We start from the raw sequence: 15,436 nt of genomic DNA, 5'->3' as shown, positions 1-15,436 counted from the left end.
GAGGGTGGGCGAGCACCCCAGGAGCTGGGTGAGCACCCCAGGGAGGGCAGGGCGAGCACCCCAAGAGCGGGGTGAGCACCCCAGGCTGACCAGAGGGTGCCCAGACAGCCGGGCATGGGAGAGGCGGCTGGCAACCCTGGCTGGGCCGCGTGGCCGCGTGTGCAAGCGTGTGTGCACACGTGTGCACGCGTGTGCGCCGAGGTCTGTGAGTGACACCTGCCGTCAAAGCTTTGCCACTTCAGCAAAGCCCGTCACGGCGAGGTCCCCACGGGCCACCCAGCTCCACAGTGGGCCATGCCCGGGCACCCAGGGGCAGGTGGGGGGGCCACGCCGGGGAGGTGATGGACACGGGGCAGGACGAGCCCACGGTGCTCCCAGAGGTGCCACCTCGCTCGCTGCCCTCTGCCAGCTCCCAGCTGCCCACCCTGGGGAGCTGGTGCAGGGGGGTCAGGGTGGCTGCGTCCCCCCCAAGTCAGGGGTGAGGATACCCCCAGCCTGGGGAGGGACATGGGGTCCAGCCACCCACTCGCCACTAGATAGAGCTCTGAGTTCAGCCTTGCTTTGCCCATGCAGGGGGGCCGCCCCGTCCCCTTGCTGTCCCCTGTCCCCTTGCACTGTCCCTCCCGCACGTCCCAGCCCCAGCCTGGGACGTGCCGCAGTGGGGACGAGGGGCTGAGTGGGGACAAGGGGCTGAGCGGGGCCCCCTCCGGCTCCTGGCTCATCGTCCCGTGCAGCGTAGCCTGCTCGTGCTGCTCCCGGACAAACACAGTCCTATCGTCTTACTTACAATATTCTCATAACTTGCATTAATGTTATTTTTTTAAGTTTTTAAGTGTTCAGTGTTACTGCATACAATTACTGCCTCGGGGACACGCTGGATGCACACAGGCATCCAGGCTCCACTCCCTCCCCTGCCCGCTAACCCCCCCCCAAAATCCTCTTTCCCTTTGCTTTCAGGGACCTCCCGCGTTCAGGGCCTGACTCGTTCCCACCAGGCACAGCAGATCGTGGGGAAATCTCCTTCGCGCCTTATCTCGGGCCGTTATTTTCCTCCCCCAACAGCAGATCATCTCAGGATGTGTTTTTGCTCATTAGCCCAGCATTGCAAAACCTACATGCAGTAAACCTTTCCCCTTCAAGCGAATAAATGAACCCCTGAAAACTGGTCTCGCTCTGCTTCCCCACACCGTCCCCAGCCCACACATTGCACGGTGCAGCCCGGGGATGGGAAAGCGGGGAGTGACTGCCTAATTCATCTCCAACCTCTAGCTGGTCTCCCGAGAAAACAAACAGATCCCCCGTGAAAAACAAGCCGGGCTTTGAAATACTTTCCGTTTCCATCCCTCTGTTTTGCTTATGCTGGGAAGGATGTTTGAGGGCTGAGTCCCCGGATGATGTAAATCCATTATGTCAGGATCTGGCCGCTGGTTTCCACCCTGATATCGCCCCTTTCTCACGGAGCGCTCCGGGGACCCAGGGCTCTCGGTGGAGGTTTTTCCCCACATCCCTCCCCAGACCAGTCTGGGTTTCCCACGCTGGCGTTCGCTCCCTGGGACCCAATTCCCTTGCAGACGTAGTTTTCCAAGCACCACAATCTCCCTCGACCGTCGATGGTCTGTCCCATAAGCTTCTTCTCGCACCTTCCCAGGAGGCGAGGGGCGGTCGTGGGGTGCCGTGGTCCGTGCTCCACGGCGGGCAGCTGCCTGCTCTGGCAGGGCCAGCCCCATGGAGCCTGGGAGCCTCTTCCCTGGCTGCAAGGCAGCTCCCCCTGACGTGTAGGACATATGATGTTTTCTCAAGCCCTGGAATAAATAACCCCCCAAACGCACATCCTCCCACGCAGGCGGCCAGCTCCTGCAGCCCGCGGTCAGCTGCACCGTCCGGCACTGCCCGACTCTGCGTGCCGTGGATCCCCCGCACCGGCGAAGGCGCAGGAGAGGTAAGGGGGTTTCCTCTGTCCCCAAGCAGTCGCTGTGGGGTTGTGGCGATGCCGCAAGTTCGGCTCCTACCGCGGTCTTTGGTCCCTCACTTTGCTCGTTCCCGAAGGTCTGGGCTCCGGCCGCCTTCTCCCCTCTTGCTCCGGCCACGCGGTCGGGCCACGGGGTGGGTTGCGTCCCGCTCGTCGGCAAAGCAGACAGGTCACCCGGTGTGGCAGGACGGGCAGGCAGGGCTCCTGGTGCTGACCTCAGCGCATCGCTCCGTCCCTCCGCTCCCTGCCTGCGGAGCGACAGGGGGATGGCTGCCACGCCAGCTCCCAAGGGCATCCCCCAAAACCCTTGGAAAAGCTGCATCTCCGCTGCGTGCTGCCCGAAGTGCAGCCCTGAAGGCTGAGCTGGGAGGGCAGCAGGCTGCGCGGGCGTCCTCGCGGCGCCGGGGGCAAAGCCCGTCCCAAAACCCTGCCAGGAGCCGTTCAGCTCCGTCAAGGAGCTCGGAACCCCCGTGTCCTGCCCCGCGTTGCCCCCGCGTCCTCCCCAGCTACCCCGCAGCTCACCAGGAGTGAGTGCTTGCGGCCCCGGGGGTGCAAAACACCCCAGCAAAACACACCCAGCGCTGTCTGCAAGCGGCCAAGCAGGTGGGCAGGATGAGGCCAGAGCTGGCTCGGCTCGGACAGCCACAGTGGCCCCGGGCTGGGCTGCGCTCCACGGACGACCTGTCAAGCCGTGATGGATGGAGAGCCGGAGGCAGCTCTGGGCCCGCCGTCTCCCTAAGGCAGGTGCTCTGCTCTCGCCGCTGCCGGTTGCCGCTTGGCCGCAGCCCTGCCTTCACGCCTTGCAGCTGCCGGGCACGGGAGGAGCTGATTCCCTGCCGGTGACCGCGGTGTCCCACCGAGCCGTGCCACGCCGGGGAAATGGGGCTGTGCGGGGTCTGCTTCCCTGCGGCAATTCTCGTCCTCGCAGCCGCAGGGGTCCGGAGCCGGCAGGCGGGTGAGTGAGGACATCCCCGTGTCCGGGGAGGTGTCCCACCGTGGGGCGCGCGTGTCCCCGTGGGAGATGCCGCGCTCCAGCCCGCTCAGCCGGCATCCCACGTAGCCCGGCTGGGTCTCCGTGCTCTGCCCCGCAGGACCGTGCACCCTCCACGCGCTGGTGGCCCTGGATGTCACCGACTACCAGCAATCCAACCTGCAGCCCTACCTGGAGCGGGTCCTGCGGGACCTGACCGCGCTGGACCACCTCACCTGCAGCCCGCTCAACCTGAGCCTCAGCCTGCAGAGCACACAGCGGGAAGGGGAAACCCTCTTCCAGGAGCGGCTGCGGGAGCCCTGGATGGACGTGCTGCAACGCCTGGCACGGGCGCACGCTTTCCAGCGCTCCTACCTCAACCAGCTCGCCCTGCAGAGCTTCCTCGGCACCCTGGCACGGCAGGCGGCTGATGCCAAGGTAGAGCACCGGCACAGGCGTGCCCATCGCTCCCCACGCGCTCCCGCTCTTGGGGGCTGCTGTAGAGCACCGGACCCCTCCTCTCCTTGCCCAGGTGCTGCTGGTGTTCACGGATGGGCTGGACGATGACGCGGGGAAGATGAAGGAGGCGGCAACGTTGGCTTGGCTGCAAGGTGGGACGGCGACGGCTGCGTGGGGCTCGGATGGGTGAGCCCTGTGAGTGGGGAAAGCTGGCGGGGACCGGGGGGGGGGCCACCCGGCACAGTGTGACACCCCGCAACACCCCGTCCCCTCCAGACCAGGCTGACCTGCTGGTGACGGTGGCGGTGAACAACGTCACGGGGCTGGGGGACCTGCGGCAGATGGAGTTTGGGAGATGGCTGGCGAGCGGGCAGCACCTCACCGTGGACATGCCGGAGGTCGGCGGGCACGTGGCGCAGGAGCTGGTGAGGATGGGTTGTGGTGGGACGGGTGGCGGGGGTCCCGCGGGCTCTGAGCGGGGTTGCCACCCTCTCCCCACAGCTGGCCCTGGCAGAACGGACGTGTTGCCAGATGTGTCCCTGCACCTGCGTGGGGCTGCCCGGTCCACGAGGCCCCGGTGGCCCCCACGGGGGGAAGGTAAGGGGCCGGGGGAGCGGGGGGATGCTGGAGGGATGCCCAGTGCCGCAGACAGCCCGGAGCAGGGCTTAGACCTTTCCCTTCCCCATCAGAGGGCATGTTTCCCCAGGCCTCCCACCATGCCGGTAGGAGAGCAGTCCCACCGCTCCCATCCCTCTCTGCGGGGACAGATGGATGGGCTCTGGGCCGTGCCCGCCTTGATGCTGCTGCCACGGTGCCAAAGCACTGAGCGAAGCAGGGGGAAAACTGGGGGCCAGGGGATGAGGGGGTCTCCCCACACTCCCCCAGGAGAATTCCACCCCTGTGCTGCATGCACAGCCCTGGATCCCTTTCCCAGGGCCAAGAGGAGCCCTGGGAGCTCGGCTCAGCTCAAGCCCTTGCCCCGCTCAAGCCCTTCTTCCCCGAGCTGGGAAGGGAGCTCAGCCGCGCTGGCTCCCAGCCCAGGGTCCATCATCGGGCCGGGGGGTCACGGCTGCCGCTTCCAGGGTCTCTCTGTTCTAGGGGGTGACGGGCAGCAAGGGGCGTGCTGGAGACGAGGGCGAGCATGGACACAGCGTGAGTTGGCCGTGGGACCCCCAGGGGTAGGAGAGGGTGGCCCCGTGGGTAAGGGGACCCCCGTCACCGCGTTGCCTCTGATGGCCCCCCCTCCCCTCCCGAGTGCAGGGGGAGCAGGGACCGCGAGGTCTCCACGGCAGCCGAGGGATGCAGGGATGCCCAGGGCAGTATGGACCGAAGGTGAGGGGCTGTCCCAGCCCGGCGTGGCTCTGTCCCGCAGCGAGGGTGCCCACCGCTCCCCGGCTGCTCTCCTTTGTCTCTTTGCAGGGCTTCATGGGTCACCCCGGGGAGCAGGTACGTCCCTGCCTCGTGGTTTATCCTGCGGCTCCTGCGGGCACCGATGGTGGCCAAGGCCACGGACAGCTGGCAGCGGCATGGAGACCTCGAGGACGGGCAGGGAAGAGAGGGATGCGGGGAGGGGAATGGGAGATGGTCATGACGGAGGGGTGGAATGGCCTGGGGTGCTGCGGGAAATGGGGCAAAGCCAGGACCTGGCTATTGCACCCCATGCCGTATAACCTGGCACCAGACCGTGTCACCTCCTTGCAGGGACCTCCTGGAGAAGCCGGCTATGACGGTGTGGACGGGGAGCAGGTGAGCTGTGCAGTGGCACATTGCACCAGCCAGCCGGTGCAACCACCCCTCCATCCCGGCACAGACACCCAAGTGGGACCAGGCACGGGCACAGCCTCCTCTCTCCCCCCCAGGGTGAAGCGGGGACCCCCGGCCGCCCCGGAGAGAAGGGGTCCCGGGGGAGGCAGGTACGGCACTGCACGGCTGAGCCTCGGCGAAGCGCTGCCTCCTTCGCCCACCGCCTGGTTGCTAAATCCCTTCCTCCTGCCTTCACTTAGGGGCGGAAAGGTTCCCGGGGTGCCCGGGGGGAGAAGGGTCCCCCAGGCCCTTGCGGCGAGGTGGTGAGTAACGGGCTCGCAGCCCCGCGGCTCCGTGGGGTGCTGGGAGGCTCGCTGAGCACCCATCTCTGCTCCCCAGGGGCCACCCGGGAGGACAAGCCCCGAGCCCGGCACCCCAGGGTGGAGAGGAGATGGGGGTCCCCAGGTAAGGTCTGGCAGGGGCCAGGACCATGCTCGGGGATGCCGGGTGGCAGCAGTGGAGCAGGCGGCCGGCAGGACCCTTTTGGGGATGAGAGGTGCAGATAGGACAGCCAGGAGCTCTGCTTCCCTCTCAACGCCCATGATTTCCAGGGAGACCCCGGCCAGGAGGGTCCCCCGGGGCCAGCGGGGCCCCCGGGTCCCCCTGCTCACCCGGTAGGTGCCGCGGGCAGGGGGGCACGGAGGTCCACGCCGGGTGCCCCAGTGCCACGTGCCCCTGTCGTGGGGACACGGCGGCTGATGGCACTTTCCTCCACAGACCTCATGCCAGAAAGGGCAGCAGGGAGTGCAGGTAGGGCTGGCAGAGCCCAGGGATGCGGGGGTCCGTCTGCCCTGGGGACCGGGGACATCTCCCCGCTGGAGCCTGAGCCGTCCTGTCTCCCTGCAGGGCAAGAAGGGGAACCGTGGCAGCCCCGGCCCCGGGGGACAGAAGGGCTACGGAGGTGCCCAGGTAAGGCCAGGGCAGACCCCGCTGGCACCGGGACGCCCAGGTGGGCATCGCCGCTGCCCCCTCCATTCTCCCTTTGCAGGGGCTGCCGGGGCTGCGGGGGACGAACGGTGTCACCGGTCACCCGGGGCGCAGAGGACTTCAGGTGCCATCCCCCTCCCAGTGCTGGGGTCCTTGGTGGGTGCCGGTGGCCACCCCAAGCTGGTGGCCGTGCCAGTGGGTGCCCAACCCACAGGTGCTTCCCAGCATCCGTGATCCGCCTTTGCCTTTCACCTAGGGTCTGCCTGGAGCCGAGGGCTCCCAGGGAGCGGCCGGACCAGCTGGTCCCAAAGGGGACAAGGTGAGGGATACCACGGCACGGCATTTCACCGCGTCCCCTGTGCACCCCCAGCCTGCAGCCCTGCTTTCTCTTCCAGGGGCAGGCAGGAGACAAGGGCAAGAAGGGGAGCGTGGGACCGCGGGGACCCAAGGGCACCCTGGTAAGGCTGTGTCCCTCGGGGCCGTGGCATCCTCCCCAGGGGCACTGCAGCAGTGGAAGGCATGGAAAAGGGGTGGCCAAAGAAGCTTTGGGAAGAGGGGTGTTTGTGTAGGTCCTACAATAATCTGCTTTGGGATTTTTCTCCCCTCCCAGGGTGAGAACGGGTGTGACCGGAGAGGTGCTCCAGGAAGGAAGGGTGACAAGGTACCGGCAGCACAGAGCAGGGATGGAGGCGGGTGGGATGAGCGTGGGGCAGAGCTCCGTCCCTGCCCGTGGGGCTGCCGGGGGTCCCGACCCCGCTCATGTGTGATGCTTCCCCCAGGGCGCTCGGGGCCTGCTGGGATACCCCGGGGCTCAGGTGAGTGCGTGGGGGGCCAGGAGGGGACATGGGGACCTGACCAGGGCCGGCCAGTCTACGCTGTGGGCTGCTGGTAAGGACACGGTCAGCTTCCTCCGAGTGTCCCCCCCAGGGTGATGGGGGTGAGAGAGGATCCCCAGGGGACAAGGGTGCACGAGGGATGCCCGGGCGCAGGGTGAGTATGGGGCAGCCCCCTCCCCGCTCCCCCCTGCCGTGCCCACCCGCTCAACTCCTCGGGGTTTTCCAGGGCGATACCGGGAGCAGAGGAGAAGCAGGCGGCCGCGGCAGTGCGGGACCTCCGGGAGAGATGGTGACTCCCTGCAAATTCCCTTTTTCCTACCACATTTCTGCAACCATCCCGTGTTGTGCAAAGAGCGGGGAAGCCCCGGTGCTCGGGGATGTGTTCCCTGTTCATATTTCCTCTTTATTTCTCTCCTCTCCCGCTGCTCCAGGGCCCAAAGGGCTCGCCAGGCATTCCCCCCTCCACGGTACGGGATGCTGGCGTAGGGCCGGCTGGGGATGGGGACCCGGCCTCGAGGGGTGTCCTCGGGGGACAGAGAGGAGCTCGGTGGCCGCCTGGCCCCAGCAAGCCTTGCTGGGTTTGCTGGGAAGAGCTGGGTGGGAGAGCTGGGACTGACGCCGCTTTGTGCATCCCTCCAGCCTTGCGAGCTCAAGGCTTTCATCCGCCGGAGCTGTGGTGAGAGCCTGGGATAGCGGCGGGGATGGCAAGGAGGGGATGGGGACCGGCTCGGTGGGGGGACCAGGGCAGAGGGGACAGAGGGACGGCTGGATGACGGGGGCACAGCCGATGGATGCGTGCCTGGAGGAAGGCAGCAGCGGGCGGGTGGGCACGGGTCCCACGAGCACGAGGTGTCCCGGGGTGGGGGGGGGGGCTTTTCCAGCAGCCCCTGAGATGCCACCATCCCCTCGCAGTCACCACCTCGCCCTCCTGCCCGCTTTTCCCCACCGAGCTGGTTCTGGTGCTGGAAACCTCATCCACCGTATCGCCAGCCCTCTTCTCCCGCATGAAGGAGCTGCTGGCCCTGCTGCTGCGGGACCTGCAGATCTCCCCGTTGGGCTGCCCGGCGGGGGCCAGGGTGGCCGTGCTGGCCTACGCGGCCACCCCTACCTACCTGCTGCGTGCCGGGGAGATGGGGAGCAGGACCGCGCTGCTGGACCGCCTCCGCCGCCTCTCGCCCACCCGTTCCTCCCGGCGCGGCCGCCTGGCCACCGCCATGCGTTTCGTGGGGCACCACGTGCTCAAAAGGGTCCGGCCGGCCACCCTGGGCAGGAAAGTGGTCCTCTTCGTCACCAGCGGCCGAAACCAGCACCTGGAGGGTATCGGGGAGGTTGCTCTGCAGTACGAAGCCCTGGGCATCGTGCCGGCAGTGCTCACCTTCAGCCCGCTGCCCGAGGTGGTGCGGGCTTTCCAGGTGAGCCTCGGGGCTGGCGGCTGCTCCCCCCCTCCCCGGTCCCTTGCCCCCCCCCCCAGCCCTCACCCCTCACCCCGGCTCTGCCTCGCCCCCAGGTTAACAGCCTCTTCCGAGTGGTCCAGCTCTCGGCGGCGGAGCCGGCTGGCGATGCGGCGGTGCTGCGGGATGCGGTGCTGCCCTGCATCCTCTGCTTCGGTAGGCAGCCCCAGGGCTGCACTGGGGATGGGTGCCGGCCGGCTCCGGGGCTCAGCCTCCATCTCTTCCCATCGCAGATCTCTGCCACCCCGAGAGCTGCACCGCAGCCGTGCCGTCCCCCGACCCGCTGGACGTGGACTTGGCCTTGGTGGTGGACAACGCAGCCCCAGGGATGCTGGCGGAGAGGCTGGAGGCTGTCGGCGAGCTCTTCCACCATCTCCTGGGGCACCTGCAGCTCACGGGGCCGGATCTGGTGCGGCGCGGCACCCGCATCGCCCTGGTGCTGACGGGACCCTCCGCTCCCGGGCAGGATTTGGCCGAGGTCCCATTCGGGCTGCCCGGCTCCGGGGAGCAGCTCCGGGAGCGTCTCCGCCTCGCCTTGGTGCCCAGGCCGGCTGCGGCATCCACCAGCGGCGCGGTGGCGTGGACCCTCCGGCACGTCTTCCCGCAGAGCTCCGGCGACCGGCTCCGCGTCCTCTTCGTGGTGGGGACGGGGGCCACGTTCTTGTGGGACGGGGAGGCACGGCAGGCGCTGGCCCCCTTTGCCCCCTGTGAGGATTTTGGCATCTTGGTGCTCTCCCTGGGGCGAGCCGGGACAGAGCAGCCGGAGGTGGCCGTGCCGGAGGCACTGCCGGCATGGCGGTACCATTCCCTGCGCCTGGGCTCGGTCCACCCACCCGAGATGGGGTACACGGAGAGGACGGCGCTGGGCTTCCTCAGGAGGCTGCGGGGTGAGCGGGGTGGGGAGGTCTGGGGGGGCTGGAGCATCTCTGGGTCCCGTTCCCGGCTGCTCCGGGAGCAGGCGGCTTCAATCCCCCCAAAACCTCCTTGCCTGCACCTCTGTCACTCCTCCGCTATCGCTTCTGCTCTGCAGTGGAGAGCAGCCAGCGCCCCGGCACCCCGGGGTGCCCCCAGGAGGTGCCCCCCGCCGGCACCAGGACTGGCAAGCCCCCCCCCGGGACCCCTGCGCAGTGAGTGAGCGGCACCGGGACCATCCCCTGCTTGTGCATCCCTCGGTGCCCCGTGATACGAGTTGGGGAGCTGGCGGGGGTTGCACCTCCTCTTCCCAGAGAGGGGGTCCTCCATCCCCCAGCACATACTGGGCGGGGGGTTTGCTCTGATTTCCCCTCCCAGGACCCCCGAGGTCCCCACTGGGATGCCCACGGCACCCACCGGCCCCGGTAAGGGCCGGAGGGCTGCGGCCGTTCCCGGACTGTGCACCCTGGACAAGGACCCCGGCAGCGCCTGCACCCAATTCTCCGTGATGTGGTACCACCGGTGGGAGACGGGGTCCTGCGAGCGCTTCTGGTACGGGGGCTGCGGGGGCAATGCCAACCGCTTCGGCAGCGAGCAGGACTGCATCCGCGCCTGCGTGGACCCGGGTAGGCGAGGGCGGGCAGGGGAACGGGGAGGGGGGACCATGGGGGTACCCCCAGCCCGAGCAGGGGGCACAGTTGCGGTTTCGGTGCCGCCGCTCGGCTGATGCCGTGACCGTCCCGGGCAGGTCCTGACGAAGCCGGCGTGGGCGAGAGCAACGTGACGGAGGGTGAGGAGCGTGCGAGGTGGGGGGGTTAAAGGGGGTGTCCTTGTGGTGGGTGACTCGTGAGCGGAGAGCAGGGCAGGGAAGCAGGCAGGGCTGCCGGCTCATGCACCGGCTGGCTCGTGGGGTGCATTTCCCGGCACGCAACCGCGCCGGGAGCTCTGGCCCTGCCGTAAGGGTGCCGTGCCGCCCGCCTCGCAGCTGCCTGCCTGGAGGCGAGGGACCCGGGACCCTGCCACTCCTTCTCGCCCAAGTGGTTCTTCGAGGGTCACCAACCCGGCCGCTGCTCGCTCTTCTGGTACGGGGGCTGCGGCGGCAGCCGCAACCGCTTCGAGAGCCGGGAGCAGTGCGAAGCCGCCTGCCTGTCCCCGGGCAGGGCGAACCCCCCGGCCCCCAACCCCATCAACGCCTCTGCCTGCACTTCTGCGCCTGGCTGTTAGGGCTGACACCCCCCTTATCGGGGTTCGGGGTGCCTCCGGTCCCCCCCCCCTCCGGGATGCAGCACCCGGAGGCGCAGCGCTCGTCCTCTGCAAACCTCGCCTGCCCCTGCCTGCGCAGGCTCGAGAAACGAGGACACTTGAATTATTGCACAAGGACCTCGAGGTCCTGCCAAGTTTCTGACAGCTCATCTTCAGCTGCTCCATCACTGGGGGGGGGCTGGGGGGGGGGAGGCTGAGCTGGTGGCGGGTGTGCTGAGCCCTTGCAAAACTCTGCACACCCTTTGGCCATCCGCTGCTCCGGGTGAATGCCGGTGCCCAGGGCTGGCCGCTCAGCCCGGGAGCCTTTCAAATAAAAACCACACCACGGTTTGTGCTCGCCGGTGCGGCTGAGCTGGGGGTGGGCGAGGGTTTTGGGGAGGGGGGGTGGTGCCCCAGAGCCACAGGAGGCCCTGGACGGGAGCCCCGCATCCCGGCCAGCCGCAGCTGCGCTCTCCCTGCGGGGAGAAGCTTCCCTGGCTGCCAAGAGTGGGGAGCGGGGGCCAGATCCAGGCGTGGGGGTGGTGGGGTGCTCATGACCCCCACCCCGGGATGGCCGCAGTGCTGGTGGGAGGCAGCTGCGCTGCTGGCGGGCTCCCGTCCCCGGGGGGGGGCTGCGGCTGCGCTGCTCCACGCTCCCCCCGCTCTGCACTGGATGCTTGGCCCTGGAGCCGGCATCCCAATCCTAATAACGCCTGATCCTAATAACACCAGCATCCCGATCCTAATAACACCAGCATCCCAATCCTAATAACGCCGGATCCTAATAACACCAGCATCCCGGTCCTAATAATCCCAGTCCTCGGGCAGTGTCTGGTGGCCGTGGCCGCCTTCGGCATGGGCTGTTGCCAGGAATAGCTCCGAGACCTGATTCTTCCCCTTATCCTTTATTCGGTTCTGCAGAGCGGGAGAGGACAGATACATTTTTCAGGACAGCCTTGCCTCTGGCAGGGCTGGCAGGAGGAGCAGGCAGCTCAGGTCAGTCCCGTGCCTCGGTGCCGAGCGATGCTCGGGGGGTGCCCCCCCCGTGAGCCCCCAGGCTGTGGCCGCATCAGAAATTCACCTAAATTCTGCTCAGAGCCCCTAAATGCATTTTTAAGGCAAAGGAAGCCGGGAGCTGCCGGTAGCCGGGCGAGCAGGGAGCGAAGAACTGGAACGGAGAATTTTGTTTCTTTAAATGTCATGTTTTTTTAAGCTCATTTTTGCACTTGGGTTTGGCGAAGCTGGGAAGACTTAAGTGACAAACCAGCTGTCCCCCGGCACAGCGCGGCGCTCGCCCAAGCAGCCACCCACCCACCGCCTCCGGCCCCCCCCAGCACCGCAGTTGCAGCAGGGATGCGGTGCTGCACGGCGAAGCGGAGCCCCCCGCGTCCCTCCAACGCCGACCCCCTGACCCCACAACCTCCTGCTCAGCCCTGTGGCATCGCGTGGGCCCCGGCACCTCCCGAAATTGGGGTGGGTGAGGGGTTGCCGGCGGGGGGCAGCTGCAGAGGTGTCGGTGATGCTCCTGGAGGGACGGAGGGGCTGCGGCAACGCCGTGTCCGTTGGGGATGCTGCAAGGCAAACCTGGCACCGTGAGGGTGCTGCTGGGTGGGTGGGGGTCCCCCAGTCCTCCCTGCCAGCCCCCTGCCCACTCCTGCGGGCAGCGGGACCCTTTGCACTCACCCAGTAAGGCTAAGCCCAGTAGACAGGGACGATGCTGCAGAGGATGCTCGCTGTGGTGCCCAGGAGGAAGCGATCAGCCAGGGGCATGGCGAGCCTTTTCTCAGCCTGGCGAGGGGAGAGAAGAAAAAATGAGGCAGGAGCAGCGTGATGCTGCACCCTAATTCTTCATCGGGGGGGTTGCATGAGGCACGGTGCCCGGGGCATTGCCATGTGCCCCCCATGCCCCATCCTGCCCCAGCCGGTGCCGAGCGGGGTGGCCGGCGCTCACCTGCCGGCGCTGGAAGGTCTCGGCGACGGTGTCCAGCCCCGGGGATGTTGTCCTTGTCCACGCGGGTGACATAGCAGGCATGGTCGAGCCGGGATCTGTAGCTCACCAGCAGCTGTTTGCAAACAGACCCGCATCAGCTCGGTCCCATCACACCCCCCCCCTGTCCCCCTGGCTGCGCAGGGCTCCCCGCTTACGTTCTTGTAATCGTAAATGACCATGGCCGAGTTTCCATCTCCATCGTCCAGGTAGAAAGTGGCCACATCCTCTTCCCAGGCCGGTTCTCTCCACAGCCCCATCCGCAGGACCTGGGGCGGGGGGGAATGGGGGGAGCTCACCTCCTGCGCCAGCTCCTCCCCTGGGGGGGGGGGGGTGATGGGGGTCCCTACTTACGGCGTCGGCGTGCTGCTGGTCCACGTGCAGCCACATCAGCAGGGCGCCGGCGATGATGACCACCAGCAGGACCACCACCACCACCACGATGAGGAGGCACTTGAGGTGGTGGCAGCTGAGGAGCTTGCGGGGCAGGTAGCAGAGCAGGCGAGGTACGAAGCAGAGGGACCGCTTGATGCAGGCGCAGCCGGGGCAGCCGGGACATTTGGGGCATTTGCAGCACCGGGGCATGCAGCATCGGGCGCATTTGGAGCAGCAAACGGCACAGGGCCAACAGCAGCAGCCCGGCTTGCAGCATCCCTGGGAGCAACACTTCTCCGGGTCCTATAGGCATGGGAAAGGTGGAAAGCCGGGATGAGGGGGAAGGAAATGAGAGCTGGGGGATGCGGGCGGGCTGGGGATGGGTTTGCCCCAGGGAGCAGCTCCCATCCCGCTGCCCCTGGGCTCTGGGGATGCAGCATCCCGCAGGCTCTTCCTCCATCCAACACGCACCGGTGCCTCGCTGGGATAAACCGGGCAAAGCCCTGTGCCGAGCATCTCTGCTGGACACAGGGACGCTCCCAGCGTGACCGTGCCACCCTGCTGCTGGTTGCAGAGACTCACCAGTGGCTCTTCAACCACCACCTGCTTCATGCTGCTCTCCATGGCTGCCGCCTCCTCCTCCTCCTCCTCCTCTTCCTCCTCCTCCTCCTCCTCCCAGCCCAGGCTGCCCTGCAGCAGCTGGGGCAGAGGGTTTTATACCAGGGCACAGGGGTGGGGAACGGGGTGGCCCCTGTGAACGGGCTCATGGCCCTGGTGTGCAATCGGGCTTTGGCATGCCACCCACTTCACTTGTGTTTGCTGACCGCCTTCCCCGGGGCTGGGTTCCCCTGGGAACCCGCTGGTCAAGAGGCTCTGAGGGCACTTGTCCCCGAGCACGAGGGGTCTCTCTGCTGCCCTTGGAGCGAGGTGTTGGGGCCAAAGCAAACCCTCCTGCGCGGGTTAGAGCCGCTCTCCAGGGTGGAGCATCCGGCGATGGCCGCGGCCAAGGCGAGACCCGGCTCGGTGCCCGTGACCCTTCTCCAGCTCGGGCACCCGGAGCTGCTCGAGGTGGGCAAAGTGCAAACGGGACATCAAAGCTTTCCCACAAACCGCAAGTGGGGTCACCACGGAGTGGGGGGACATGTCCCCGGACCGTGGCCAGGCTGGGTGCTCCGTAACCTCGGTCCCGAGGATGCTCGGGCAGCACAGGCGCTCGTGTCGCCGGTGCTGGGGCTTTCGGGGCTGCCCGCGGTGCGGATTTGCTCTGGGTGAGGGGGGTCCCAGCTCTGGTGTGTCACCCTGGGTGGTGCAATCAGCAGGGCAGGGTGACACCGCTGTGCCTTGGTCTTGCCTGCACATGTGTCTCCTGTGGTTGGGCTCAGGCTGGGACCCCCCAGGCCCCCTCCTCGGTCCCTTGGGAACCCAGGTGCTCGCAGCCAGGTGTGGGGGTGAGGGTGTGCACCCCGTGTTGCAAGCTGCCTCCTGTCCCAGGGTGTCGAGGAGCACGGGAGACCCTTGAGTGGCTCCTGGCTGTTTGCTCTCCAACACCGTGCGCAGGAGAGGCTGTGGGAGCCCTTATCACGCACCCTTCTTGGCCTTGCTCTTTTCTGGGGTGACACAGGGTCAGGGCCAGACCGGGGATTTCAGGGAGCAGAGCTGCCAGCCCTGCTTCGACATGTGGCAATGGACAGTTTCTCTCCTGCTCCCAGCAAAGCGTCAGCCCCCAGGACCTGTGACCCTCCTCACAGCCCGTGGTGGTGGCCGCAGGGATGACCTGGAGTTAGTGCCTGCTGGGAGGTTAAATCACGCTGCCCAGCACTGCCATGAACCTTGGGGCGGCTGGCTCTGGTCCTCCCAGGGTGTCTTTTCTCCCTCCCAGCCCTGTTGAGCCCCTGTTGTCCGGTGCAGCACTTGGAGCTGCCCCCCCCCAAGGATGCTCCTGGCTGCTTTGGGGCAGAGGAGCTGGAGCTGCTGGGGATGGGAGCCGGAGCGGAGCCGGAGCAAGCGGATCATGGGGTCTGTGGATTCCCTGCTCAGCCCAGGGCTTGGCTTTCACCGGGGATGTGGCACAGCCCCTCTGTCTCTGTCTGCACAAGGAGGGGACAGGGACGGGGACCTTTCGTGGAGGGGTGGCCCAGACCCCGCAGGGGTGCCGGGGCTGGCTGGGTGCGCTGCCTGTGCCCATGGGCTGGAGGTGCAGAGGTCGCCCCTGCCATCTCACCTTCCCTCTGCGCAAACTGGGAGGGCACAAGTGGGGACGCTGGCCACGCAGCCTGGGAGCATGGTGCGCAACATGGGGGGGTGTGCCGCTGCCCCAGGGAGGGGGTGTCTGAGCCCTCCCGTGCTCCCGCCTGGGCTTGGACTGAGCACGCCGACACGAAGGATGCATCTACCCATGCTGGATCCCACAGGGAGACATCCCCGGGGCACCGTGCCGCCTCTCCCCGGCACCCCGGGAAGGGCCGTTTGGCCGGGATGGGGAGAACGACGAGAGCCGCACGCGGA

The 15,436-nt window shown here is 67.4% G+C and overlaps 2 protein-coding genes across 4 annotated transcripts; one reads left to right on the top strand and one right to left on the bottom strand.

Moving 5' to 3' along the window:
* The first annotated feature begins 1,855 nt into the window (after nt 1–1,855).
* LOC115350279 (collagen alpha-3(VI) chain-like) lies at nt 1,856–10,920 on the top strand. Of its 3 annotated transcripts, XM_030035735.1 has the most exons (32): nt 1,856–1,939; nt 2,776–2,924; nt 3,061–3,377; nt 3,472–3,550; nt 3,675–3,823; nt 3,900–3,995; nt 4,497–4,550; nt 4,659–4,730; nt 4,818–4,844; nt 5,100–5,144; nt 5,258–5,311; nt 5,402–5,464; nt 5,541–5,606; nt 5,753–5,815; nt 5,919–5,951; nt 6,048–6,110; nt 6,190–6,252; nt 6,385–6,447; nt 6,524–6,586; nt 6,739–6,789; nt 6,908–6,943; nt 7,056–7,118; nt 7,191–7,253; nt 7,396–7,431; nt 7,604–7,640; nt 7,877–8,376; nt 8,472–8,571; nt 8,649–9,302; nt 9,446–9,542; nt 9,706–9,953; nt 10,076–10,117; nt 10,313–10,920. In XM_030035735.1, exons 2-32 carry the CDS (start codon nt 2,849–2,851, stop codon nt 10,549–10,551), a joined length of 3,612 nt encoding a protein of 1,203 aa, XP_029891595.1. In that variant the 5' UTR covers nt 1,856–1,939; nt 2,776–2,848; the 3' UTR covers nt 10,552–10,920. The 3 variants fall into 3 exon arrangements, with proteins under 3 accessions (XP_029891595.1, XP_029891594.1, XP_029891596.1); XM_030035734.1 differs by having other exon boundaries at nt 4,818–5,144; XM_030035736.1 differs by lacking the exons at nt 1,856–1,939; nt 2,776–2,924; nt 3,061–3,377 and having other exon boundaries at nt 3,537–3,593; nt 4,818–5,144.
* A 582-nt stretch (nt 10,921–11,502) lies between these two features.
* LOC115350334 (pulmonary surfactant-associated protein C-like) lies at nt 11,503–13,612 on the bottom strand. The gene is given in 7 exon segments (XM_030035889.1): nt 11,503–11,737; nt 12,253–12,357; nt 12,521–12,562; nt 12,564–12,632; nt 12,715–12,825; nt 12,911–13,234; nt 13,514–13,612. Coding segments are annotated over 6 exon segments (684 nt in total). The 5' UTR covers nt 13,556–13,612; the 3' UTR covers nt 11,503–11,737; nt 12,253–12,261.
* Nucleotides 13,613–15,436: the final 1,824 nt, after the last annotated feature.

The sequence above is a fragment of the Aquila chrysaetos genome, chromosome 13, assembly GCF_900496995.4.
Source record: "Aquila chrysaetos chrysaetos chromosome 13, bAquChr1.4, whole genome shotgun sequence".
Taxonomy (NCBI): Eukaryota; Metazoa; Chordata; class Aves; order Accipitriformes; family Accipitridae; genus Aquila; species Aquila chrysaetos.
This window is presented reverse-complemented; position numbering and strand designations above follow the sequence as displayed.

Coding starts and splice junctions, on each gene's coding strand:
- LOC115350279 (XM_030035734.1), top strand. CDS start 2,849: ATGGGGCTGTGCGGGGTCTGCTTCCCTGCGGCAATTCTCGTCCTCGCA. Junction 6,587..6,738: donor GGGGACCCAAGGGCACCCTG/GTAAGGCTGTGT, acceptor CTCCCCTCCCAG/GGTGAGAACGGGTGTGACCG. Junction 6,944..7,055: donor TGGGATACCCCGGGGCTCAG/GTGAGTGCGTGG, acceptor TGTCCCCCCCAG/GGTGATGGGGGTGAGAGAGG.